This window comes from Rhinoraja longicauda, chromosome 36, assembly GCF_053455715.1.
Source record: "Rhinoraja longicauda isolate Sanriku21f chromosome 36, sRhiLon1.1, whole genome shotgun sequence".
In the NCBI taxonomy this organism is placed as follows: domain Eukaryota; kingdom Metazoa; phylum Chordata; class Chondrichthyes; order Rajiformes; family Arhynchobatidae; genus Rhinoraja; species Rhinoraja longicauda.
In genome coordinates, this window is record NC_135988.1 from 19,540,336 (window position 1) to 19,566,905 (window position 26,570).

The following is a 26,570-nucleotide window of genomic DNA, read 5'->3' on the forward strand; positions in this document are numbered from 1 at the left end:
AAGGACAGCGTAGGAAACCTGTAATTAATAGATTGGGCTAGGGTGGAGTGTTGGCAAGGTGGCCTATTCCTGTTTATATTCTTATTGTCTCCCTGAACTCACGACTTCCAACCCCACAGCTGGACATTCCTACACTCCTCTCCATTCCACTCACTTTTGATCAGCACACTCACCACGCCTTCCTCCCCAATTACACCCCCACTCTCAACCATTCCCCCAACTCTTGGCCACCCCATCCTTGTCCCCTTTCCCCTCCTCCCCACCCTTAATTACACCCAACTCTCTGTCACTCACCAACTCACCCCTTCCACTATTTGCCCCCTCCCCCCAATTTCTCCACTCTCAATCAACCCCTCCCCCACAACTCTAACACGCTCCATTACCTACCCCATTCCCTCAATTGTCCCCTCCTCATGCTTTCCTCTGACTCTCGACCACCCCACCCCGTCTGGAGTAGTTGCCTACAGCCCTCGCCCATCACCCCCCCACTGCCCCCTCGCCCATCACCCCCCCCACTGCCCCGCTCACCCCCCACTGCCCCCTCAACAATCACCCCCCACTGCCCCCTCGCCCATCACCCCCCCACTACCCCCTCGCCCATCACCCCCCCCCCACTGCCCCCTCACCCCCCACTGCCCCCTCACCCCCCCTTGCCCATCACCCCCCACTGCCCCCTCACCCCCCACTGCCCCCTCAACCCCCACCAATCACCCCCCCACTGCCCCCTCGCCCATCACCCCCCACTACCCCCTCACCCATCACCCCCCCACTGCCCCCTCGCCCATCACCCCCCCCCCACTGCTCCCTCACCCATCACCCCCCCACCAATCACCCCCCACTGCCCCCTCACCCATCACCCCCACTGCCCCCTCGCCTAGCTCCTCCTCACTGCCCCTCGGGCATCACTTACCTCCCCACTGCCCCCTCGCCCATCACCCCCACTGCCCCCTCACCCATTCACTGTCCCCCTCATCCATCACCCCCTCACTTACCGCCCCACTGCCCCCTCACCAATCACCCCCTGCCTCCCTCCCTCACTCACCCTCCTCATGCCCATCACCCACTGCCTCACTCACCCTCCCCTCGCCCCCCCGTGCCCGGCCGCCGGGTTTGTTTACCTCGCTCCCGCCGCTCCAAGTAGTGCGCGGCCTCGATCAGCCGCTCGATGTTGATGAGCTGCACGGCGGTCATGGTGCTCGGGCGGGCGGGAAGTCGGTGCGGCTGCTGCCCGTGTTTACCCGCGTCCGCCAGCGTCTACCCGCTGCCCGGTTCCTACGTTTACCCAAACCCGGTGCCTGGGACGACTGAAGGCACAGCTGCCGCGCGCCCAGACCCACCCTCTCCCCGCCCTGGGCCCGCCTCCACCCGCTGCCCATTGGCCGCGCCCCGCTTTCTGCCCGCCCACCCGCTCTCCATTGGTCGGCCGGATTGTCCGTCACCAATCACGTGGCCCCGCCCGCTCGAGACGTTTTCAAAACAAGAGCGCTGGTCCCACCCCTGGCTGTGATTGGGCAGCACCGCCCCCACCACCCGCCCATTGGCTGGCTTGGTTGTCCGTCAATTCGGACCACGTGCCGCAACCGTTGGCCATGACGTAATGCGGATCACTGTCACAGCGAGTGATGTGTGACTTGCGCAGTGAGGCCCGCCCGGCCAGCCCCCCCCCCCACCCACACCAGGTGCAGGAGGAGGCCACTCAGCCCGTCTCGCCAGCACCACAGAGACCAGGTGCAGGAGGAGGCCACTCAGCCCCTCCAGCCAGCACCACAGAGACCAGGTGCAGGAGGAGGCCACTCAGCCCCTCCAGCCAGCACCGCCATTCAATATGATCATGGCTGATCATCCACAATCAGTACCCCGTTCTGGCTTTCTCCCCGCATCCATTGATTCCTCTAAACCCTAAGAGCTCTATCTAACTTTCTCTTGAAAACATCCAGTGAATTGGCCTCCACTGCCTTCTGTGGCAGAGAATCCCAGATTTGCAACTGTTTGGGTAAATTTTTTTTCCTCATCTCAGTCCTAAATGGCCTATCCCTTATTCTTAAACTGTGTGATCCCTGGTTCTGGACTCCCCCGACATCGGGAACATTTTTTCTGCATCTAGCCTGTCCAATCCTCTTAAGAGTTTTATATGTCAAAATAAAGGGCTGCCTGCTGCTTCAGGCAGGAATGAAGAATTTCTCATTGAGGATGGCAATACTTCAGAATTCTACCCCAGAGAATTCATAGAATATGTTCAAGGCAAAGATCAAAATATTTTCTAAGTATTAAAGAATGGTCAAATACAGGCAGGCGAAATTAGTGTAGATTAGGCATCTTGGTCAGTGTAGCCAAGTTAGGCCGTAGGATCTGTTGTTGTGTGATATCACTACGGATCTAAGTCCAGAAGACAGTGGGGAATTAGTGTTGAGTGCATGATTGGTAGAGAATTCCACAGATTTACAACTCTCAAACTTTTTCAGTCAGAGTTGTAAATCTGTGGAATTCTCTTCCTCAGAAGGCAGTGAAGGCCAATTCTCTGGATGCTTTCAAGAGAGAGCTAGATAGAGCTCTTAAAGATAGCGGAGTCAGGGGGAATGGGGAGAAGGCAGGAACGGGATACTGATTGTGAATGATCAGCCATGATCACATTGAATGGTGGCGCTGGCTTGAAGGGCCGAATGGCCTCCTTCTGCACCTATTGTCTATTGGACCAGCTAGATCCAAACCGACCAAAGGAACAGCAGGCTTGACGGATTGGCTGGCCTACTGCTGCTATATTTTTGCGATATTCTGTCAAATTACAAATTGGTTACGGCAAGGGAGGCATGTCCATCCAGTATACACTCCTCTGCAGCTAGTCCCAGTCCCTTCTCCTCTCTTTGCAGCTCTAATTACTTGTTAGCTCCCTTTGGAATGCTACAATCCACCTCCACAACTGATCCTGGCAAAGCATGCAAGTCCTCAACCGCTCGCTGTGTAAAATAATTTCCTTTGTGTCGCTTTTGTCAATCACCATCAATTTGTACTCAACGTTTGAATCCCTCTGACAAAGGGGAAGGAATCACGCTGTGGTTGCCCATGCTAGTCATCATTTTAAACAACCCTCTTGAATTGATCCCCTCACAATCTCCCCTGTTACAAGAGCACAACCCCAGCTTCTCCATTCTGTCCAGTCACTCATTGCTGAAACCAATTTGATAAATCTCCTCGAAAGCCTTTGGAACTTCTCCAAATTATGAGTAGAATTCCAGTTGTGGTCGAGCCCAGTATTTTATACACAACCCAAATGACTTTCTTGCTCTTGGGACTTTGTGAAGCCCAGGACCCTGCAACCAATTTGTCACTTGCTTACTATGCCCAGCCACCATCTAGAATTATGCACACATATCCAGTTAGCTTCCTTTCAGAATGTGCTTTTGTTTAAACTGCTTCTCATTCTTCCAACTTCAATGTAACATTAAATTTAATCTGCCATCTATCGGCACAATCCATTCCCCTGCCTTGTATTTTTGACTGTTAATGGCATGATTTTCCCATGATCAAATGCAATTGTTTACACAATAAAAGGGATGAGGACTTGTAGGGTTGTGAATGGCTGTTCCAAAAGTCAGCCCAGGAACATACCAATCAGAAGACCAGTCAGTAAGATTGTGATTGTAACCTCAGTTCTGCATTCGCATCTAGCCGCATTAACCGTACAACACCGCCCGCCCCCAAACACAAGAGGCCAAATGTCCTTTGTCTATTCTGCAAGTATCTGATTTGTACTGAAACGACTGCTGATAAGAAGTTTGTTTGGTTGTCTCTCATTCAAGTTATGAGCATTTCACATTTCCAGCAGCAGAGGCTAGCAATTCATAAGATTCCCTGTTTGAGACCGGCTTCCCCTGTGAAATAGAGTCTAGAGACTGTGAGGATAGGTTGAAACCTTTTAAACCTCTGTTTATAGTGGACATCATTGAATGGTAGGAAAGTTGCTGAAGATTGAGGGACAGAATTTGTATTCACCAGGAAAAACGGGGAAGCTAATGAATGGTAAATACCTCAAACTATGAATTGCACCAAAATTCTACACACGACACACCTTAGTGCAAGCATTGAATTTTATTTAGTTCACAAAACTATTGGTTTTTATTTTAGTTGCTCAATGCTTGACTATGTCGACTAAGGGATTTTTGAAAAGTAAAATGTGGAATGCATACATACATAATGGGTCACTGAGATGTCAAAAATGTGTCAGTTAAACTGAAGGCTATGTCTAGCATCTGCATTTGCAACAAATCACTGTACATTTAACTCAATTTGCAAGATGCTCGTTATTGATACAAACCAAAGAAATAGTAGGTAAAAGGAATCTTCTATCCGGTAATGTAGAAGTGGAACACAGTTAGCAGTAGATATTAATGTGACCGTACCTACAAACCCATTAGAACCAGTGTTCTACGTATTCACAATTTACATTTGTTTAGTCTAAATTGGATGTTCATTAATAATAACGAAAATATTCTGCACAAAATTTTTTGTTTTAAGGTGGAAGCTTTCACAATTTCAATACTATAATAATAAAAAACGTGATGTCGAAAATCTGAAATAAAAAGTACAGTTCAAGGACAAACAGATCAATGTTGAAGTTGCAGAGTCCATAAATTAACAGTTCTGATTTCTATAGATAATGTATTTGGAGAGAATCTTGTCAAAATTGAACTGACAAGTGTGAAAACCATGCCTACAACTAGTGCTTTACACTGATGTGCAAAAAAATATTATGCTTGGGAACTATAGCATAAGATGAAGAATAACTGCTGTCTGACGACAGTGTTAATAACTTCACATCATCAGGCAGTCCAGGCCTAAAATAGGTTATGCAATGAAATCCAGAGGTCTGTTAAATCCACCCTTTCTGTTCATGTATTGCCTGTGTGAGAAAGAAAAGTAGGTTATTAAAAGTGACTATTGCAAACAAATTCTAATGGAAACGACTCTAATTGAAGTAACAGTGGCAATTTGTATTTACATACATTATAATGACATATAGTGTGTTGGTGTGTTGGTGGTGCGAGCCACAGGGTGTTGCATGTGTCTAGTGCCCTGGTATAAATCCAGATGCCACTGGCAAGCAAATTTTGCGAAAAAGGGAGCCGAGTGCGTGAGCCTCCCCCTGCCAGTACATAACCTCTGCATCATCAAGACTCTCGCAGTGCCTCCTCATGGCAACACATGGTAACTGCGGCCACCTTCAGTCCCAGGCTAAACTGTGCGGGGATCTCGGAGGAACTCTGGCCCCCAGAGATGCGATGTGCAGGACCGCCGGCGTGTGGACATGTCCTGACGTCCATCAACCAGGTCCCAACTACGGGTTAAATAGCACCCCGCCCGCTGCCTTGTGGGTGAGGCTCAGGAGAGCCAAAGGCACTGGAGCTGGAGTCCCTAGAGACGGCCGGCTGACCCCTCGTGCGTCTGCCTTCCGGCAACTCCTGCAACCGAGTAGGCCCCAGACGCAGCGGCCACGCCGTCCCTCTGGATCAGCCTATCAGGTCGAGAGGGGAATGCAGATGCTGGGCAAGTTTGTATTCCCATTTACCTGCCCAGGCTCAGCGGCCAAATCAAATAGAGAGGACACTGAAAAATCCCCCTCTCCAAGCAGGACAACGCCAAGCCACACCATCATCTCCCGCAGATGGACGGATGCCAGAAAAAGTATTTCAAATTGTTAAATATGTGATGTATCTGGACCTCATGTTCTGTGATGCTTTCCTTGCAGAAGATCACTTCCAGCTGAATAAAATGTTTTTTATGAACACATTTGCTTGCACAAGGTCATGGTTTATTAATTATCAAATGTGAGGTTATCCACTTTGGCGGCAAGAACAGGAAAGCAGAGTATTACCTGAATGGTGGCCAATTAGGAAAAGGGGAGATGCAACGTGACCTGGGTGTCATGGTGCACCAGTCATTGAAAGCAAGCGTGCAGGGGCAGCAGGCAGTGAAGAAAGCGAATGGTATGTTGGCATTCATAGCAAGAGGATTTGAGTGTAGGAGCAGGGAGGTTCTGCTGCAGTTGTACAGGGCCTTGGTGAGACCGCACCTGGAGTATTGTGTACAGTTTTGGTCTCCTAATCTGAGGAAAGACATTCTAGCCTTAGAGGGAGTACAGAGAAGATTCACCAGATTGATCCCTGGGATGGCAGGACTTTCATATGAAGAAAGACTAGATAGACTAGGCTTATACTCGCTGGAATTTAGAAGACTGAGGGGGGATCTTATAGAAACATATAAAATTCTTAAGGGGTTGGAGAGGCTAGATGCGGGAAGATTGTTCCCGATGTTGGGGAAGTCCAGAACCAGGGGTCACAGCTTAAGGATAAGGGGGAAGTCTTTTAGGACCGAGATGAGAAAACATTTCTTCACAGAGTGGTGAGTCTGTGGAATTCTCTGCCACAGAAGGTAGTTGAGGCCAGTTCATTGGCTATATTTAAGAGGGAGTTAGATGTGGCCCATGTGGCTAAAGGGATCAGGGGGGTATGGAGAGAAGGCAGGTACAGGTTACTGAGCTGGATGATCAGCCATGATCATATTGAATGGCGGTGCAGGCTCGAAGGGCCGAATGGCCTACTCCTGCACCTATTTTCTATGTTTCTATGTGACTAAGATAGGAAGCAAATACAGGGTTTCAGAGACATGTTAAACCTCTGACATGACATCAATACCACAAGGACAACTTTCTACAAACATTTTCTAATTTACACAATGAAGGTTTCCACTGGAGCTTGTTTACCACTGGCCACTACATCAGAGGTGCTAGTTGCTCATGTAATGAAAACAAAGTAGTTGAGGGATCTAGTTAGAGAAGACATTCCCCCTTGTGGGAAAATCTAGAACTAGATGCCACTATTCCAAAATAAGGATGTTTGCTGGAGCCTATTCACAGCGAGAAGAAATGCGGTGTTTTACTTGCAAGAAATAAATTCTTATTTCTTTAAAGCTAAACATAGCACAAAAAGTAAGAAAATTTGTATTTGGTAGATTATTTCTTTGTTGTAACAATGCTTCTTGTCAATAAATCTTATACCGTTGGAAAGCCTGTTTATTTCCCTTTTAAATGGTGCCACATTTGTAAGGAACATGCATTTGTGGGATGAGCAGCAGAGCTGAATATGTGGGTTGCGCCCATGAAAAATCTGCCAAATCTTCTCCGCCAATGCCAAACAGCTTATTCTGCCATTGACTCTTGTTCGGTGTTGTTTGGTGGATTGGATGATTGAAGTCTGAAGAAACAAGACATATTGGCAATTTAACAATTTATTCATTTAATAAACAGGAGCCTCAGTAGCGTGTGAAAGAACCATACACAGCCACAACAGCCTGGCACCTCCTCCTCATGCTGGTCACCAGCCTGGTCACACACTGTTGTGGGATGGCATCCCATTCTTCAACCAGCATTTGTCGCAAGTCAGCCAACGTGGTTGTGTTGGTCACTCTGGCACAAACAGCACGCCCAAGCTGATCCCACAAGTGTTCAATGGGGTTGAGGTCAGGACTGCTGGCAGGCCATTCCATCCTCTCCACTCCCAAATTCTGGAGGTAGTCTCTGAGAAACCCTGCTCTGTGGGGGCGAGCATTGTCATCTTGGAGGATAGAGTTCGGTCCCAGACTGTGGAGATATAGGATTGCCACTGGGTGCAGAATCTCATCTCGATATCTCTCTGCATTGAGATTGCCTCCAATGATGACAAGCCTCGTTTTCCAGTGAGGGAGATGCCGCCCCACACCATCACACTGCCTCCACCAAAAGATGTTACTCTATCGGTGCAGCAATCAGCATAGCGTTCTCCGCGTCTTCTCCACACTTTGACCCTATGATCCAACTGCCGTAGGCAGAATCTGGACTCATCGCTGAACATAACGTTCCTCCACATGTTCAGGTTCCAGTGCACGTGTTGCCGACACCAGCGCAAACGGGCCTGGCGGTGAAGGGCAGTCATGGCAGGCCTCCTGGCAGCCCTATGAGACCGGAGATCGGCTGCGTGCAGTCTGTTCCGAATTGTCTGGGCAGAGAGCCGTCGGCCATATCGTCCTGCAAACCTTGACTGCAAATCTGTAGAAGACAGCCTACGGTTCCCAAGTGCTGACAGGGTGAGGAAACGGTCTTCTTCGGGTGTCGTCTTCTTGGGACGCCCACTTCGCGGCCTGTCTCTGACATCCTCCGTTATATGGAACTTGGCCTTCACTTTGGAGATGGTACTAGGGCTCACTCCAAATAATGCCGCAACTTGGTTTTGCGGAACACCAGCTTGAAGTTGCCCTATCGCACGGGCCCTATCCAGATCAGTCAAACGTGGCATGCCGATTCTTGGAGCAGACACCTACTGACCACTGTAGCAGGGCCCATGCTCACAGATGCTGCCAATCAGGTGCCAATCAGGCACCTGATTGTCAGCACCTGGGGGTACCAGAAGCTCAAAACAAGAGTCAATAGCAACAGCAGAATAAGCTGTTTGGCATTGGCAGAGAAGATTTGGCAAATTTTTCATGGGCGCAACCCATATACTCAGCTCTGCTGCTCATCCCACAAATGCATGTTCCTTACAAATGTGGCACCATTTAAAAGGGAAATAAACAGGCTTTCCAACGGTATAAGATTTATTGCCAAGAAGCATTGTTACAACAAAGAAATAATCTACCAAACACAAATTTCCTTACTTTTTGTGCTATGTTTATAATGACATTTTATGCAGTTTAGAGTTTACTTTCTAAATTGTACTGTAAAGACATGAAGAGCATTTAATTAGGAATCAGGAGCAGGATAAGCCATTTGACCCCTGGATCCTTACCACTATTCATGACCATCGTGGCTCATCTGATTGCAAGTTCAAATCAGCAATATTTGAAACGTATCATATTATTTGAAATACATTTGACATAAATTCAATTTCTTATATGTAACAATATTAGAAATAAGCTCTCTTTGGTGTCCAGGGTAATCTGCAGTGTGACACATATTCTGATAGCTCTAGGCCATTCCATCGTCTACAAAGCATCAGGAAGCAGTGTGGTAGAATACTCTCCACTTTGATCTGAATGGCGTCAAGTCAGGAAAAGGGGACGTACAACGAGATCTGGGTGTCCTAGTGCATCAGTCACCGAAAGGAAGCATGCAGGTACAGCAGGCAGAGAAGAAAGCCAATGGAATGCTGGCCTTCGTAACAAGAGGAGTTGAGTATAGGAGCAAAGAGGTCCTTCTACAGTTGTACAGGGCCCTAGTGAGACTGCACCTGGAGTACTGTGTGCAGTTTTGGTCTCCAAATTTGAGGAAGGATAGTCAAGTCAAGTCAAGTCAAATTTATTTGTCACATACACATTCACGATGTGCAGTGAAATGAAAGTGGCAATGCCTGCGGGTTGTGCACAAAAAAGAATTACAGTTACAGCATATAAATAAAGTTAATAAGTTACTATTATTGTCGACAAAAATTTAGTCTCTGGGGTTATAAAAGTTGACAGTCCTGATGGCCTGTGGGAAGAAGCTCCGTCTCATCCTCTCCGTTTTCGCAGCGTGACAGCGGAGGCGTTTGCCTGATCGTAGCATCTGGAACAGTCCGTTACTGGGGTGGCAGGGGTCCCTCATGATCTTGCTTGCTCTGGATCTGCACCTCCTGATGTATAGGTCCTGCAGGGGGGCGAGTGTAGTTCCCATGGTGCGTTCTGCCGAACGCACTACTCTCTGCAGGGCCATCCTGTCCTGGGCAGAGCTGTTCCCAAACCAGACTGTAATGTTGCCGGACAGGATGCTCTCTACAGCCCCAGAGTAGAAGCAATGAAGGATCCTCAGAGACACTCTGAATTTCCTCCGTTGTCTAAGGTGGTAAAGGCGCTGCTTAGCCTTACCCACCAGTGCGGCAATGTGCGTTGCCCACGTCAGATCCTCTGTGATGCGGACTCCCAAGTATTTAAAACTGCTCACCCTATCCACAATAGACCCATTTATCTCCAGTGGCGTGTACGTCCTTGGATGTTTAGCCCTTCTGAAGTCCAGATATTCTTGCTATTGAGGGCGTGCAGCGTAGGTTTACTAGATTAATTCCCGGAATGGCGGGACTGTCATATGTTGAAAGACTGGAGCGACTAGGCTTGTATACACTGGAATTTAGAAGGATGAGAGGGGATCTTATTGAAACATATAAGATTATTAAGGGGTTGGACACGTTAGAGGCAGGAAACATGTTCCCAATGTTGGGGGAGTCCAGAACCAGGGGCCACAATTTAAGAATAAGGGGTAGGCCATTTAGAACAGAGACGAGGAAAAACTTTTTCAGTCAGAGTTGTAAATCTGTGGAATTCTCTGCCTCAGAAGGCAGTGGAGGCCAATTCTCTGAATGCTTTCAAGAGAGAGCTTGGTTGAGCTCTAAGGGTAGCGGAGTCAGGGGGTATGGGGAGAAGGCAGGAATGGGGTACTGATTGAGAATGATCTGCCATGATCACATTGAATGGCAGTGCTGGATCGAAGGGCCAAATGGCCTCCTCCTGCACCCATTGCCTATTGTCTATTGGATCAGCTAGATCCAAACCGACCAAAGGAACAACAGGCTTGATGGATTGATTGGCCTATTGTCGCTATATTTTTGCGATATTGTCAAATTACAAAATGGTTACGGCAATCTCTATCTCTGACAGTAAAATACTCTTGACTCTCTTGTATGTTCTCCCTGTACATTGTGGGCTTCCTCCGAGTGCTCCTGTTTCCTCCCACATCCCAAAGACGTGCGAGTCTGTAGGTTAATTGTCCTCTGTAAAAATTGCCCTTTGTGTGTAAGGAGTGGATGAGAAACTGGGATAACGTAGAACTAGTGTGTGAAGGGATGATCGATGGTCGGCATGGACTCAGTGGGCTGAAGGGCCCATTTCCATGCTATATCTCTAAATTAAACTAAAGGTTCTGCATACTCACCGATATTTCCTTTTCTGCTGTACGTTAACAGCATAAGCATTAACAGAACCATCCATTTTCTTTCCCTACAAAACAAAATTCAGAATACAAATCAGACAAGCTTGGAAACACTGATTGTAATTTCAGCAAATAGAATGCATTACACTGAGCAAGATCCAACAGATTCAATTCCAACTCAATCTGTTCCAAAATAGCATCTCGCGGTAATTGGAAATCATACAGCTGCAGATGTGTTCTTTGACTTGAAACATTCTCATTCCACAGATGCTGCCTTACCTGCTGAGTTTTTCCAGCATTTCCAGTTTGTACTTTAGTGTTTCGCTGTCAATAGACAATAGACAATAGGTGCAGGAGTAGGCCATTCAGCCCTTCGAGCCAGCACCGCCATTCAATGCGATCATGGCTGATCACTCTCAATCAGTACCCCGTTCCTGCCTTCTCCCCATAACCCCTCACTCCGCTATCCTTAAGAGCTCTATCCAGCTCTCTCTTGAAAGCATCCAACGAACTGGCCTCCACTGCCTTCTGAGGCAGAGAATTCCACACCTTCACCACTCTCTGACTGAAAAAGTTCTTCCTCATCTCCGTTCTAAATGGAGCAGTACAGCTGGTTTGAAGAAAGGAAAAATGAACAATAGTGTGCAGCCTTATTACTACATAAGGAAAGGAGCTTTTTTTTGTGGAGATTGGATTCCTTGTCACATGCTTCATTTTGGGGTGTATTGCGCATGTTTACCCGAGGAATAACAGTGGCTGCCAGCTGCATGACAAACGGGGAATTCCATCATAGAAATTGTACGTTACATAACGGTACATATATGGTGCCTGCAGACATTGTACTTTAATGACCCAGAATCCTGTTACAATTTGAGACTATTATTTAATCTGCTAAGAATATGGGTTGCTAGTGTGCAATGATTTTAGGTTACAACATAGGATTGCTAAGCATTTAGGTCATTTAAAAAAAAATCCTTTCATTGAGATGTATTCAACACTAAGTGCCCCAGAACTGATGATGGAATCACTGCAGTTATTCATCGAGTCATACGGCATAGAAGGCGGCAGTTTAGCCCTACTTACACATGCCAACCAACATGCCCCATCTACACTAGTTCCACCTGCCTGTGTTTGGCCCATATCTCTCTAAACCTATCCTATCCTTGTACCTGTTTAAATGTTTCTTAAACGTTGCGATAGTCCCTGCCTTCAGTTCTCCCCTGTGAACTTGTTCTTATATACCTACTGCCTTTGTGCAAAAAGGTTGCCCCTCAGGTTCCTATTGAACTCCCCCCCCCCCCCTCATCTTATGTCCTCTAGTTCTTGATTCCCCTACTCTGGGTAAAAGACTGTGCATTTAACCTGTCATTTTCTTTCATGATGTTAAAGGGCTGGATGGTTTGGAGTTTGTAAAATGTGTGCAGGATAGTTTTTTGCAGCAATACGTAGAGGTGCCTACCAGAGAAGGGGCAGTGTTGGACCTCCTGTTAGGAAATGAGATGGGTCAGGTGACGGAGGTATGTGTTGAGGAGCACTTTGGGTCTAGTGATCACAATGCCATTAGTTTCAATGTCATTATGGAGAAGGTCAAATCTAGACCAAGGGTTGAAATTTTGGATTGGAGAAAGGCTAATTTTGAGGAGATGAGAAAGGATTTAAAAGGAGTGAAATGGAAATTTTTGTTTTATGAAAAGGATATAATAGAGAAATGGAGGATATTTAAAGGTGAAATTTTGAGAGTACAGAGTCTTTATGTCCCTGTTCGGTGGAAAGGAAAGAATAATAATTTGAAAGAGCCATGGTTTTCCAGGGAAATTGGACACTTGGTTCGGAAAAAGAGGGAGATATACAATAAATATAAGCGGCAGGGAGTAAATGAGGTTCTTGAGGAATATAAAGAATGTAAAAGGAATCTTAAGAAGGAAATTAGAAAAGCGAAAAAAAGATATGAGGCTGCTTTGGCAAGTAATGTAAAAGTAAACCCCAAGGGGTTCTACAGATATGTCAATAGCAAAAGGATAGTGAGGGATAAAATTGGTCCATTAGAGAGTTAGAGTGGACAGCTATGTGCTGAGCCAGAAGAAATGGGGGAGATATTAAACAATTTCTTTTCTTCGGTATTTACCGAGGAGAAGGATATTGAATTATGTGAGGTAAGCGAAACAAGTAGAGTAGTGATGGAAATTAGGAGGATTAAAGAAGAGGAGGTACGGACACTTTTGAAAAATATAAAAGTGGATAAGTCTCCAGGTCCTGATAGGATATTCCCTAGGACATTGAGGGAAGTTAGTGCAGAAATAGCAGGGGCTATGACGGAAATATTTCAAACGTCATTAGAAACGGGGATGGTGCCGGAAGATTGGCGCATTGCGCATGTTGTGCCTTTGTTTAAAAAAGGTTCTAAAAGTAAACCTAGCAATTATAGACCTATTGGTTTGACGTCTGTGGTGGGAAAATTAATGGAAAAGATACTTAGGGACAATATATATAATTATTTGGATAATCAAGGCCTGATTAGAAACAGTCAACATGGATTTGTGCCTGGAAGGTCATGTTTGACTAATCTTCTTGAATTTTTTGAAGAGGTTACCAGGGAAATTGATAAGGACAAGGCTGTGGATGTTGTCTATATGGACTTCAGTAAGGCATTTGACAAGGTTCCACATGGAAGGTTGATTAAGAAGGTTAAATCGTTGGGTATTAATAGTGAGGTTGCAAGATGGATTCAACAATGGCTGAATGGGAGATACCAGAGGGTAACGGTTGACAATTGTATGTCAGGTTGGAGGCCAGTGTCTAGTGGAGTACCCCAAGGATCTGTGTTGGGTCCACTGTTGTTTGTCATTTACATTAATGATCTGGATGATGGTGTGGCAAATTGGATTAGTAAATATGCAGATGATACTAAGATAGGTGGAGTAGTTGATAGTGAGGTAGATTTTCAAAGTCTACAGAGAGACTTGGGCCTTTTGGAAGGGTGGGCTGAAAGATGGCAGATGGAGTTTAATGCTGATAAGTGTGAGGTGCTGCATTTTGGTAGGACAAATCAAAATAGGACGTACAGGGTAAATGGTAGGGAATTGAGGAATGCAGTGGAACAGAGGGATCTGGGAATAACTGTGCATTGTTCCCTGAAGGTGGAATCTCATGTGGATAGGGTGGTGAAGAAGGCGTTTGGTATGCTTGCCTTTATAAATCAGAGCATCGAGTATAGAAGTTGGGATGTAATGTTAAAATTGTACAGGGCATTGGTGAGGCCGAATCTGGAGTATGGTGTGCAGTTCTGGTCGCCAAATTATAGGAAGGATGTCGACAAAATGGAGAGGGTACAGAGGAGATTTACTAGAATGTTGCCTGGGTTTCAGCACTTAGGCTACAGAGAGAGGTTGAACAGGTTGGGTCTTTATTCTTTGGAGCGTAGAAGGTTGAGGGGGGACTTGATAGAGGTTTTTAAAATTTTGAGAGGGACGGACAGAGTTGACGTGGGTAGGCTTTTCCCTTTGAGAGTGGGGAAGATTCCAACAAGGGGACATAGCTTCAGAATTGAGGGACAAAGGTTTAGGGGTAACATGAGGTGGAACTTCTTTACTCAGAGGGTGGTGGCTGTATGGAATGGGCTTCCGGTGGAAGTGGTGGAGGCTGGCTCGATTTTATTATTTAAGAGTAAATTGGATAGGTATATGGATAAGAGGGGATTAGAGGGTTATGGTCTGAGTGCAGGTAGATGAGACTAGGTCAGGGAGAATGGTCGGCGTGGACTGGTAGGGCCGGACAGGCCTGTTTCCATGCTGTAGTTGTTATATGTTATATGATCTCATACACCTCTATAAGATCACCCCTCATCCTCCTGCACTCCAAGGTGTAAAGTCCTAATCTGCTCAACCTCTCCCTAAAGGTCAAGCCAACATCCTCATAAATGTTACCTGCACCCTTTCCAGCTTAACATCTTTCCAGTGACAAAGTGACCAAAATTGAACACAATACTCCAAATGTGGCCTCACCAATGTCTTGTACAACTGTAACATGATGTCCCAACTTCTATACACTATATTCTGACCGATGAAGGCCAATGCACTGTAAGACTTCTTGACTACCCTATCTACCTGTGACGGCACTTTCAAGGAACTATGTACCTGCACTCCTAGATCCCTCTGGTCTACAACACTCCCCAGAGCCCTGTGTAGGTCCTGCCCTGGTTGGACTTCCCAAAATGCAATACCTCATATTTAACCCTATTAAACGCCATTAACCATTCCTCAGCCCACTTGCCCACAACCGATCAAGATCTTGTTGCAACTTTTGATAAGCATGATGGTGAAGGTATTTCCAATAATGCTCTGGGGTATTCAGTTTCAACCTATAAACTCAGCAACAATAAAGTAATGGCAATATATTTCCAAGTCAGGATGGTGTGCAACTTGGAGGAGAACCTTATAGGTATGATGCCCAGGCCCTTGTCATCCTTACCCATCTTCATGGAAGAAGTTACAGGTTTGGGGGAAGAAGTAGCTTAGATAAGTAAAGATGGTGCATTTTATAAATGTACACACTTGCAGGCACAGTGTACCAGTGGTGGAAAGAATGAAAGCTTAGAATGGTGGATTGGAGGCCAATGAAGATTATCCTTGTCCCATATTGACAGCTTGCGTGAGCAACTTCACCAGAAGGACCACCACATTTTCATGGCCAATAAATGTTGGAATGCCAGCAATGTCTGCACCCCGAAAACTGAATAAATGAGAAAGCAACTAATCTCTTCATTTAATTTGTGCGGTGTTATTCTAAAATCCCTTAATCAAAATCCCTTAAACGTTTCCTCTGTTCCAATCAAAACAGCTGACTTGTCTTCCCTCGTATCGGATTGCATCCTCGTGAATCAGTACAAACCTCCATGCTGTAACATTCCTACTCTATAGTGTAAATCTAAAACTCCACATACTACTCAAATAGGTCTGAACACAACAGCAATATATGTTTATGTTTAATATATTAGAAAACTATATCCTGCTCTGGTCCACATATATTTGGATCAGGCCCACAGTTGGTCACTGAACATTGCCAATTTATTAATCACATTTAAAACACTCAATGCCTCCTTAAATCTTGATACAGAAGATTACCATGATAGGGCTAAAGTATGACACAGAGCAGAGAATCTGGAAAGAAACAAAAGAAAATCTTTACACAACTAGTTTACATAACTAAAATCATCTACTGTTGGACAATACATAGAGGATTGGGAGAATGGCAATATAGAAATATGGGACAATAAACATAAAAGGTTTGTCACTAAGACTCATTGGTATTATCAACATGTACTAGCATGTATATATTGTAAGAAAATAACTGCAGATGCTGAGTTACTCCAGCATTTTGTGAATAAAGCATGTATATATTAATCGTTCAGGAAATGTAGGTAAAGTCATGTTCATGCTGGTCAATAGGCAGGTAAATGGTGCTTATTGTTAGGGGAATGGACTACAAACAGGCAGTTTTACTGTAATTACACAGAGCTCTGGTGAAAACATCTGGTGTACAATTTGGAGATGTGTTTTTGTAACCAACACTATAGCAGTCTAGGGAGTTGGCCCACGTGGATCTGTGCTGGAATGATTCCTGGGGTGTGGGAGCTATGCCATTAGAACAGACTGAGAAAGGTGGGAAATCGACTCACTGGGCTTTGGAGAAATTAGATATTTATGTGCAATATAACATTTTGAAAGGATAAGATGCTGCTTCCTCTGGTTGGAGAATCATGGAGAAAAATGGTGCAGTCTCAAGGTAGAGTTTGGTTATTTAATTCAGAGATGGAAATAAATTATTTTACTTAAAGTGATTCTTTGGAATTCACCACCCAAGAAGCTTGTAAACATTCAACAAATTCCAGGGCAAGATTGGCAGACGTCTGGACACAAGAAAGAGCTAGATAGAGCTCTTAAGGATAGCGGTGTCAGGGGATATGGGGAGAAGGCAGGAACGGGGTACTGATTGAGAATGATCAGCCATGATCACATTGAATGGTGGTGCTGGCTTGAAGGGCCAAATGGCCTACTCCTGCACCTATTGTCTATTGTCTAAACGAATCAAGGGATATGGACGATCAGGTAGAAAAAAATCATCAGATTCTTATTACATCTGGATAATGCTTAAGGGTACCTGATATTAACTTCCATTTCTGAAGTAACTCCATAGTATTCAGATTTTTAATAGGCAAGACAAATGTAGCTGTAGAACAACATTCACTCAGCTTCCGCTGGGCAAATAATCATAATCTACATGTCAATCATTCTTATAATGCACATACGTATGAGGCACCAATGCGATTACAAGATATCCTACATCTCATCTCACAATGTCCAAAGATCCACAATTTTGGTAGGATTCAGTGAAAAGCAATTGGAAGTACCGACTCTAAAGAACGAACATGCATTAGTCTAGTTACTGTTGCATTCTCGATGTCTTAAAGTGCTTTTACAGTGAATACGTATTTTGGAATGCAATCGTTGTTGAAAATCTCTACAGCTAAACATAATTCTTGAGCCCAAATTTTAGTATGCAGCAGCATTCAACTCAAATTAATTTACCAGTTCAATTGTTAAACCTCTGGAAGGCCAAAGTTTTTTTTTAATAACCACATTAATCCAATTAAAATCCATGGCAAACAAAACAAAATCAACCAAATGGAAATTGCTTTCATAAAGCACCATTTATTTTGGCATGTTCTGAAGTGTTAAATATAAATACTATTCAACAGAAGAGGGTTCAGTACGTCATGTCTTCACCGTGGTCAACAATATCTTGTAGTGGCTTAAAAATGTGCACACGCCATTAATTTGCTAACTCCATACTGCAATTGCGTGGGTATTTTCACTGGATCAAGTTGCATGCTAGCTGGAGCCTCCATAAAGCACCACTGCTTATCTGCACCTAGCTAGCCATAATGTTCTGATTCCATGCCTTTTGCAGTGCACCACAAAAGACAAAACAAAGAGATATGCGGTGACTCTTCTGTGTCCCGAGGTGTATGCAATTTCATATCCAGCCCATTCATTTGACTTCAATTCTACATGCTTCAATTTTGGCTATATGTCTGTTACAGCAAGTATTTATCAAACTCCACAAGTCAATATAAATAAGATCCATCAACATTCCCCACTATTATTCACCTCTTCTAAAATGATTGTATCAAGTTTCTCAGAACTGTACCCTTTAAAGTCCTGATAATAGGCATTGTGTTGAATTTGTTCCTCTTGCTTTCCATAATATGGGTACTTTGCTAACTTGAAGGGATCGTTTTCCAACTGAGAGAACTGCACAACCAGGAACTGTAATATTGTCACTACCTTTCTGCCAAACACTGCAGTGGAAGTTAAATGCTCCTGGTTCTGTCAGATTAGTTTTTGTTCATTATTGTAATTTTGCTTATGTTCATTTGTCAAGTTCTTGCTCGTGATTCAATATCAGTTTATTAAAAAATATTTGGGAATGTAATTATATTTGTCAGTGAAGTGACTTTGCAATGGCAGTGCCTTGTTCATCAAGACCTGATCCAGATGACATCCAACTAATTCATCTAATTTCCTTTTAACAGACATTATCCAAGGTAAACATATTTTTGTCCAAAAATGAATTAGAGCTTTTAACTATCCACACTTACCTTTGAAGTATCAAAAGCACCAAATCCCATGATTTTTAACATTTCAATCTCTTCTTCTGTTTTACCCTCCATGTCTGCTTCTAAATATAAACATATATATGTATGTAAGCAATTTACAATTTATACACCATCTAACTAATACAAGGCTGGAGCGATTGGGCTTGTATAGACTGGAATTTAGAAGGATGAGGGGGGATCTTATTGAAACATATAAGATAATTAGGGGATTGGACACATTAGAGGCAGGAAACATGTTCCCAATGTTGGGGGAGTCCAGAACAAGGGGCCACAGTTTAAGAATAAGGGGTAGGCCATTTAGAACGGAGATGAGGAAGAACTTTTTCAGTCAGAGAGTGGTGAAGGTGTGGAATTCTCTGCCTCAGAAGGCAGTGGAGGCCAGTTCGTTGGATGCTTTCAAGAGCGAGCTGGATAGAGCTCTTAAGGATAGCGGAGTGAGGGGGTATGGGGAGAAGGCAGGAACGGGGTACTGATTGAGAGTGATCAGCCATGATCGCATTGAATGGCGGTGCTGGCTCAAAGGGCTGAATGGCCTACTCCTGCACCTATTGTCTATTGTCTATTGTCTAGAGGACAGATGGACTGGAAATTAACAACCTGAATTAGGATTTCAATGCAAGAAAGGACTTGGCAAAGTAGAGAGCAGCTACTTGGAGAGAAGTCTGTAAGCGAACGGGGACAGTCTTGTCCGCTCTTGCTCCCCCTCCCCCCATTCGTAACAAGGATAGAGTCCCCCTTGTCCTCACTTTCCACCCCATCAGCCAGCGTATACAACATATTATCCTCCAACATTTCCGTCATCTCCAACGGGATCTCAGAAATAGTGGATGCATTAGTGATAATTTTTCAAAACTCTTTAGATTCTGGAGTAGTTCCTGAGGATTGGAGGGTAGCTAATGTAACCCCACTTTTCAAAAAGGGAGGGAGAGAGAAAACGGGGAATTACAGACCAGTTAGTCTAACATCGGTAGTGGGGAAAATGCTAGAGTCAGTTATTAAAGATGGGATAGCAGCACATTTGGAAAGTGGTGAAATCATTGGACAAAGTCAGCATGGATTTATGAAAGGTAAATCATGTCTGACGAATCTTATAGAATTTTTCGAGGATGTAACCAGTAGAGTGGATAAGGGAGAACCAGTGGATGTGTTATATCTGGACTTCCAGAAGGCTTTCGACAAGGTCCCACATAAGAGATTAGTATGCAAACTTAAAGCACACGGTATTGTGGGTTCAGTATTGATGTGGATAGAGAACGGGCTGGCAGACAGGAAGCAAAGAGTAGGAATAAACGGGTCCTTTTCAGAATGGCAGGCAGTGACTAGTGGGGTACTGCAAGGCTCAGTGCTGGGACCCCAGCTATTTACAATATATATTAATGATTTGTTTGAGGGAATTGAATGCAACATCTCCAAGTTTGCGGATGACACGAAGCTGGGGGGCAGTGTTAGCTGTGAGGAGGATGCTAGGAGGCTGCAACGTGACTTGGATAGGTTAGGTGAGTGGGCAAATGCATGGCAGATGCAGTATAATGTGGATAAATGTGAGGTTATCCACTTTGGTGGCAAGAACAGGAAAGCAGACTATTATCTGAATGGTGGCTGATTAGGAGAAGGGGAGATGCAACGAGACCTGGGTGTCGTGGTACACCAGTCATTGAAAGTAGGCATGCAGGTGCAGCAGGCAGTGAAGAAAGCGAATGGTATGTTGGCATTCATAGCGAGGGGATTTGAGTATAGGAGCAGGGAAGTTCTGCTGCAGTTGTACAGGGCATTGGTGAGACCACACCTGGAGTATTGCGTACAGTTTTGGTCTCCTAATCTGAGGAAAGACATTCTTGCCATAGAGGGAGTACAGAGAAGGTTAACCAGATTGATTCCTGGGATGGCAAGACTTTCATATGAAGAAAGACTGGATAGACTCGGCTTGTACTCGCTGGAATTTAGAAGATTGAGGGGGGATCTTATAGAAACTTACAAAATTCTTAAGGGGTTGGACAGGCTAGATGCAGGAAGATTGTTCCCGATGTTGGGGAAGTCCAGAACAAGGGGTCACAGTTTAAGGATAAGGGCGAAGTCTTTTAGGACCGAGATGAGAGAGTTTTTTTTCACACAGAGAGTGGTGAATCTGTGGAATTCTCTGCCACAGAAGGTAGTTGAGGCCAGTTCATTGGCTATATTTAAGAGGGAGTTAGATGTGGCCCATGTGGCTAAAGGGATCAGGGGGTATGGAGAGAAGGCAGGTACGGGATACTGAGTTGGATGATCAGCCATGATCATATTGAATGGCGGTGCAGGCTCGAAGGGCCGAATGGCCTACTCCTGCACCTATTTTCTATGTTTCTATGATCCCACTACTGGCCACCACTTCCCATCTCCTCCCCTTTCTGCTTTCCGTAGAGACCGTTCCCTCCGCAACTCCCCGGTCCACTCGTCCCTTCCCACCCAAACCACCCCCTCCCCAGGCACTTTCCCCTGCAACCGCAGGAGATGCAACACCTGTCCCTTTACCTCCCCCCTCGACTCCATCCAAGGACCCAAACAGTCTTTCCAGGCGAGGCAGAGGTTCACCTGCACCTCCTCCAACCTCATCTATTGTATCCGCTGTTCCAGATGTCAACTTCTCTACATCGGCGAGACCAAACGCAGGCTTGGCGATCGTTTCGCTCAACACCTTCGCTCAGTCCGCCTCAACCAACCTGATCTCCCGGTGGCTCAGCATTTCAACTCCCCCTCCCACTCCCAGTCTGACCTTTCTGTTATGGGCCTCCTCCATTGTCATAGTGAGGCCCATCACAAATTGGAGGAACAGCACCCCATATTTCGCTTGGGCACCTTACACCCCAGCGGTATGAACATTGACTTCTCTAACTTTAGATAGCTCCTCTGTCCCTCTCTTCCCCTCCCTCTTCCCAGTTCTACCATTGTCTTCCTGTCTCCAACTACATCCTTTTTTTGTCCCGCCCCCTCCTCTGACATCAGTCTGAAGAAGGGTCTCGACCAGAAACGTCATCACTGCTTGGGCTAGTCAATTGGAGATGAGTAAATGTCTATTTGTTCAAGACACATGAAATTGCAGATTGTACCTGCGTTGATGAAGCAGAGATTGTGGCTGACCTATCACTTACCTGAGATCTCATGTTCTGTTGCCTCCTGATCTTTCGGCCTTGAAGGAGATGTTGAACTTGACCTTATCCGTCGTGGAGACCTGTCGTCCCATCAGAAAGCAGAAAAATATAATTACTCAGCGATTTACACACATGCTGTAACAATGCCGTAGAATCTTTTCCAAAAAGCAGAAAATGTAATAAATGTCTTATCGTTCAAAACAGACCTTGACCGTCTTCTGTGAGGTGATCTTGAACGGCTCCTCCTCCGCTCTCTGTCTCGCTCCCGTGACCTGGATCGCTCACGCCGCCTGACTCTTTCTCTTTCTCTGGATGTCGATCTTGACCGACGGCGCTCTGCAGTCAGAGATAAAAAATGTTATATCCATAAATATTACCAAACTAAAATGCTAACTGAATAAAATGGTGGATTCCGTTGCCTTAATGATGCCGACATAACCAAATACAAAGTTGGTGTAAATCAGTGAACAAGTAGGCCGAACTCCATTATAAGCCAGAATCAACGAGGTCAATGACATAAACCCAGCAGTAACTTGTTGATAAATTGTGGAGCAGATGGAAGATGTTATTTAAAAATGCCTTAAGGTGGTCATGAGCACATGCTGACCTCACAATGTGTTCCCAAACCACACGTACAAATCTGCTTCACCACTACTGTGCACTCTAAATTGTATGCCAATTATTCACCTGGATCTTGAACAAATTTCTGTTGCATTTGTTTTTTTGTCTCAATAAATGCCTGGATGTATAAGGAGAGATTGGGTTTATTGTCACTGGAACATAGGAGGCCGAAGAGTGACCTTAGGGAGGTTTACGAAATTATGAGGGGCTCCTATGAGCTCCTGTGTAGAACTACAGATATCGGTCGAAACCAAAGATAGACACAAAATGCTGGAGTAACTCAGCGGGACAGGCAGCATCTCTGGAGAGAAGGAATAGATGACGTTTCGGGTCGAGACCCTTCTTCAGACGGCTGAAGAAGGGTCTGGACCCAAAACTTCACCCATTCTTAGAGATGTTGCCTGTTCCGCAGAGTTACTCCTGCATTTTGTGTCGATCCTATGAACTCCTAGCAGGGGAGCTTAAAACTGGAGTATGAGTTTGAGGAGAGAAATTTAACAGATTTGAAAGATCTTTATTATCACAGAAGGTGGTTATATTGAACGATCTGCCAGAGGAGGTGTGGAGGCAAATACAATTACAACATTTAAAAGGCATTTAGACAGCTACTTGGATAGGAAGACTGTAGAGGGATACAGACCAATGCTGTTCCGTGGGATTAGGGGAGTAGATGGCATCACAGTGCTCGTGTCTGAGCTATTCTGTCTTTAGCAGTATGAGGGGCAGTCTTTATTGTTGCATAGAGGTTAGAAATGAAAATGCTGAGGATGTTTCTGCTTGTGGGAGAATCCAGCACCAGAGGGCACTGTCTCCGAATAAAGAGGGGGCCATTTAAAAGAAATACAAGAAAGACTCCCCCCCCCCCCGAGATTTAAAACTCCTTGCTGCAACTGATGAGACCTTGCATATATTTAAGACTGAGATTGATAATCAGCAAGAGAATCAAGAATTACGGAGAAGGGCAGGAAAGTCAGCTTGAGGATTGTTATCAACTGCAATGCTCCTGAATGGCTGAGCAGGCTCAGGTGGCTGCTTGGTCTATTCTTGTTCATACTTCTTATGGTCTTGGACAAAGGGCAGAGATGAAAAGACAAAAAGTCGGCGTGAATTGTGAAGCCGGAGGAAGGAAAAGGGCAAGGGAGAAGGTGACAGGGAGAAATGGGTGCAAATCCAGGGGAGGGGTTGTTAAGTTTCCAAAAATTGGAGAATTCAATGTTGATACCGTTAGGCTGTAAGATACCCAAGTGGCATATGAGGTGGTATGCATGTTGCTTCACTCTGGCAATGGAGTTTTCAAGTGGCACTTTTCACACACTTGTTCTTTTTCACAAAACTGTTCATCTTTCACAAATATGACTTTCCATATGCCCTGCTATCACAACCTTTATCGCAAATCCAAAACTTCCCTGGTAATTTGCATCAGGAACACGTTCTCTTTCTCTGGAGGAACTCCACGAGCCAGGAAGCACCTGTGGAAGGAATAGGCGATGTTTCGGGTCGGAACCCTTCTTCTGACTGAGCCTTAAAATGGAGACAAAGAGACTGCAGATACTGGAATCTTGAGCAAAACACAAAGTTGCTGGAGGAACTCAGCGGGTGATGAGTAGCAAGGTTGTTTGGGTTTAGGATAATTTGCGAACACTTCCGAACATGACGCTAATGAATGTTTACACGCTGAGAATGTCAGAAGAATTTTTGCACTGTTGTCTATGTGTTTTATACATATTTTAATATTCTGAATAAAGTTTATTTTTGGAAATAAAGAAAATCTTGGGGGGGGGGGGAATGGACAGGTGACATTTGGGGTTGGAACCTTTCTTCATCTATTACCATGAGAACTACAAACATTCTTTTCCCCCGTAGTGTTGCATGGATGCCAAAACCACATGAAGGAAGAGTATCGTGACATTTGGAATGTGATGGCAGGGAAGATTAATCCATTGGATAGCTGTGTAAAACCATTCAGTCCTGGACTACATAAGGTGGCTGTCTTAGAGGTCAAGAAGCAATAAACATGGAGCACAGAAACATGCCTGGACCTGCCCTGAAAGGTCACCGGTCCATTCCCTCCACGGATGCTGCCTGACCCACTGTTCCTCCAGCAGCTTGTTTTTTTTGCTCCAGCATCTCACCTTTCTACCCTTTCATGAGTAGTGGGAATACATTGATTCCTTTTCAATCCATGCATTTCATAACATCTAGGGGAACCTGCCAGTTGAAATTGAGGTCATTTATCTTCTCTGGGGCACCACACATATTCCATGCCTCTTATCATATCATATCATATATATACAGCCGGAAACAGGTCTTTTCGGCCCTCCAAGTCCGTGCCGCCCAGCGATCCCCGCACATTAACACTATCCTACACCCACTAGGGGCAATTTTTACATTTACCCAGCCAATTAACCTACATACCTGTACGTCTTGGTCCAGCCCCCTCGCTTTTAATCACATTGATTTCTGCGGAAACGATACATTTAACTTTCATACAAGAGGGGCAGAGGGCGCGAGCCAGAGGGGGCAGTGGGGGGAAGAGGGGGCAGTGGGGGAAGAGGGGGCAGTGGGGGAAGAGAGGGCAGTGGGGGAGAGAGGGCAGGGGCAGAGGGAGAGGGAGCAGGGGGAAAGAGGGCACGGGGGGGGAGAGGGCACGGGGGGGAGAGAGGGCGGGGGAGAGAGGGCGGGGGGAGAGAGGGCAGGCGGGGAGAGTGGGGGCAGGGGGGAGAGGGGGGCAGGGGGGAGAGGGGGGCAGGGGGGAGAGGGGGGGCAGGGGGGAGAGGGGGGGCAGGGGGGAGAGGGGGGGGCAGGGGGCAGTGGGGGAGAGAGGGCAGTGGGGGAGGGGGCAGGGGGAGAGAGGGCAGTGGGGGAGAGAGGGCAGTGGGGGAGAGAGGGCAGGGGGGAGGGGGCAGGGGGGGAGAGTGGGGGCAGGGGGGGGAGAGAGGGCAGGGGGCGAGGGGGGAGAGAGGGCAGGGAGAGAGTGGGGGCAGGAGGGAGAGAGGGCAGGGGGAGAGGGGGCAGGGGGAGAGAGGGCAGGGAGAGAGTGGGGGAAGGGGGAGGGGGCAGTGGGGGAGAGGGCGGGGGGGAGAGGGCAGGGAGAGAGTGGGGGCAGGGGAGGTGGGGGCAGGGGGGGAGAGGGCAGGGGGAGAGGGGGCAGGGGGAGCAGTGGGAGAGAGGGCAGGGAGAGAGTGGGGGGAAAGAGGGGGGGCAGGGGGAGAGGGGGGAGAGTGGGGGCAGGGGGAGAGTGGGGGGAAAGAGGGGGGGAGAGTGGGGGCAGGGGGAGAGGGCAGGGGAGAGGGGGGGGGAAGAGGGGGGCAGGGGAGAGGGGGGGGGAGTGGGGGCAGGGGAGAGGGGGGGGAGTGGGGGCAGGGGGAGAGGGGGGGGGAGTGGGGGCAGGGGGAGAGGGGGGGGGAGTGGGGGCAGGGGGAGAGGGGGGGGGAGTGGGGGCAGGGGGAGCAGTGGGAGAGAGGGCAGGGGAGAGGGGGGGGAAGAGGGGGGCAGGGGGAGAGGGGGGGGGAAGAGGGGGCAGGGGGAGAGGGGGGGGAAGAGGGGGCAGGGGGAGAGGGGGGGGGGGGGGAGTGGGGGCAGGGGGAGAGGGGGGGGGAAGAGGGGGCAGGGGGAGAGGGGGGGGGGGGGGAGTGGGGGCAGGGGGAGAGGGAGGGGAGGACCGGGCCGTGGGCGGCGGCGCTGGGGACGGGAAGGGACCGCACCGCTCCGACGGGCCAAAGGGCTCCCGGTAGCTTCCTTCCTCCCTCCCCCCGGCACGCCGCACTTACCCCTCCGCGGGGACCGGCTCCGGCTCCGCCCCATGTCCGCCGTCGCCCTGACCCGGTGCCAGAAACTTCCAGAAGCGCGGGCCCGCCGCAATCCCGGCCCCAGCGGCCCCGGCCGGCACGCCCCAGCGGCCGGAGGACCACAGCGCCGCCAGCGGCCGGCAGCGCCCCCAGCGGCCGGAGGACCACAGCGCCGCCAGCGGCCGGCAGTGCTCCCAGTGGCCGGAGGACCACAGTGAGGCCAGGCGAGGCGTCGCCAGGTGAGGTGAGGCCCACTGTCAATATGTTGGGGGGAAATGTACACTGAAGATAGACACAAAATGGTGGAGTGACTCAGCGGGACGGGCAGCACCTGTGGAGAAGGAACGGGTGACGTGATGGCAGTGCAGCGTAGGTTCACCAAATTAATTCCCGGGATGGCGGGACTGACACATAGAAACATAGAAAACAGGTGCAGG

General features: G+C 46.9%; 2 protein-coding genes across 3 annotated transcripts in view; both read right to left on the reverse strand.

The window, feature by feature from the left end:
* mxd1 (MAX dimerization protein 1) overlaps nucleotides 1-1,292 on the reverse strand; it is a 34,712-nt gene extending 33,420 nt beyond the window's left edge. The window contains exon 1 of the mRNA XM_078428921.1: nucleotides 1,119-1,292. Within this exon, the coding sequence (XP_078285047.1) occupies nucleotides 1,119-1,191 (73 nt within the window). The 5' untranslated portion in view covers nucleotides 1,192-1,292. The remainder of the gene's footprint in view (nucleotides 1-1,118) is intronic.
* A 2,776-nt stretch (nucleotides 1,293-4,068) lies between these two features.
* Nucleotides 4,069-26,274, reverse strand: snrnp27 (small nuclear ribonucleoprotein 27 (U4/U6.U5)). 2 transcript variants are annotated; one of them, XM_078428755.1, is made up of 7 exons: nucleotides 26,116-26,259; nucleotides 24,761-24,805; nucleotides 21,931-22,060; nucleotides 21,725-21,804; nucleotides 18,582-18,661; nucleotides 10,928-10,992; nucleotides 4,069-4,897 (listed from the first exon to the last, which is right to left on the reverse strand). In XM_078428755.1, the coding sequence occupies exons 1-7, from the start codon at nucleotides 26,147-26,149 to the stop codon at nucleotides 4,843-4,845; spliced, it is 489 nt and encodes a 162-aa protein (XP_078284881.1). In that variant the 5' UTR covers nucleotides 26,150-26,259; the 3' UTR covers nucleotides 4,069-4,842. The 2 variants fall into 2 exon arrangements, with proteins under 2 accessions (XP_078284881.1, XP_078284882.1); XM_078428756.1 differs by lacking the exon at nucleotides 24,761-24,805 and having other exon boundaries at nucleotides 4,070-4,897; nucleotides 26,116-26,274.
* Between the last annotated feature and the right edge of the window lie 296 nt (nucleotides 26,275-26,570).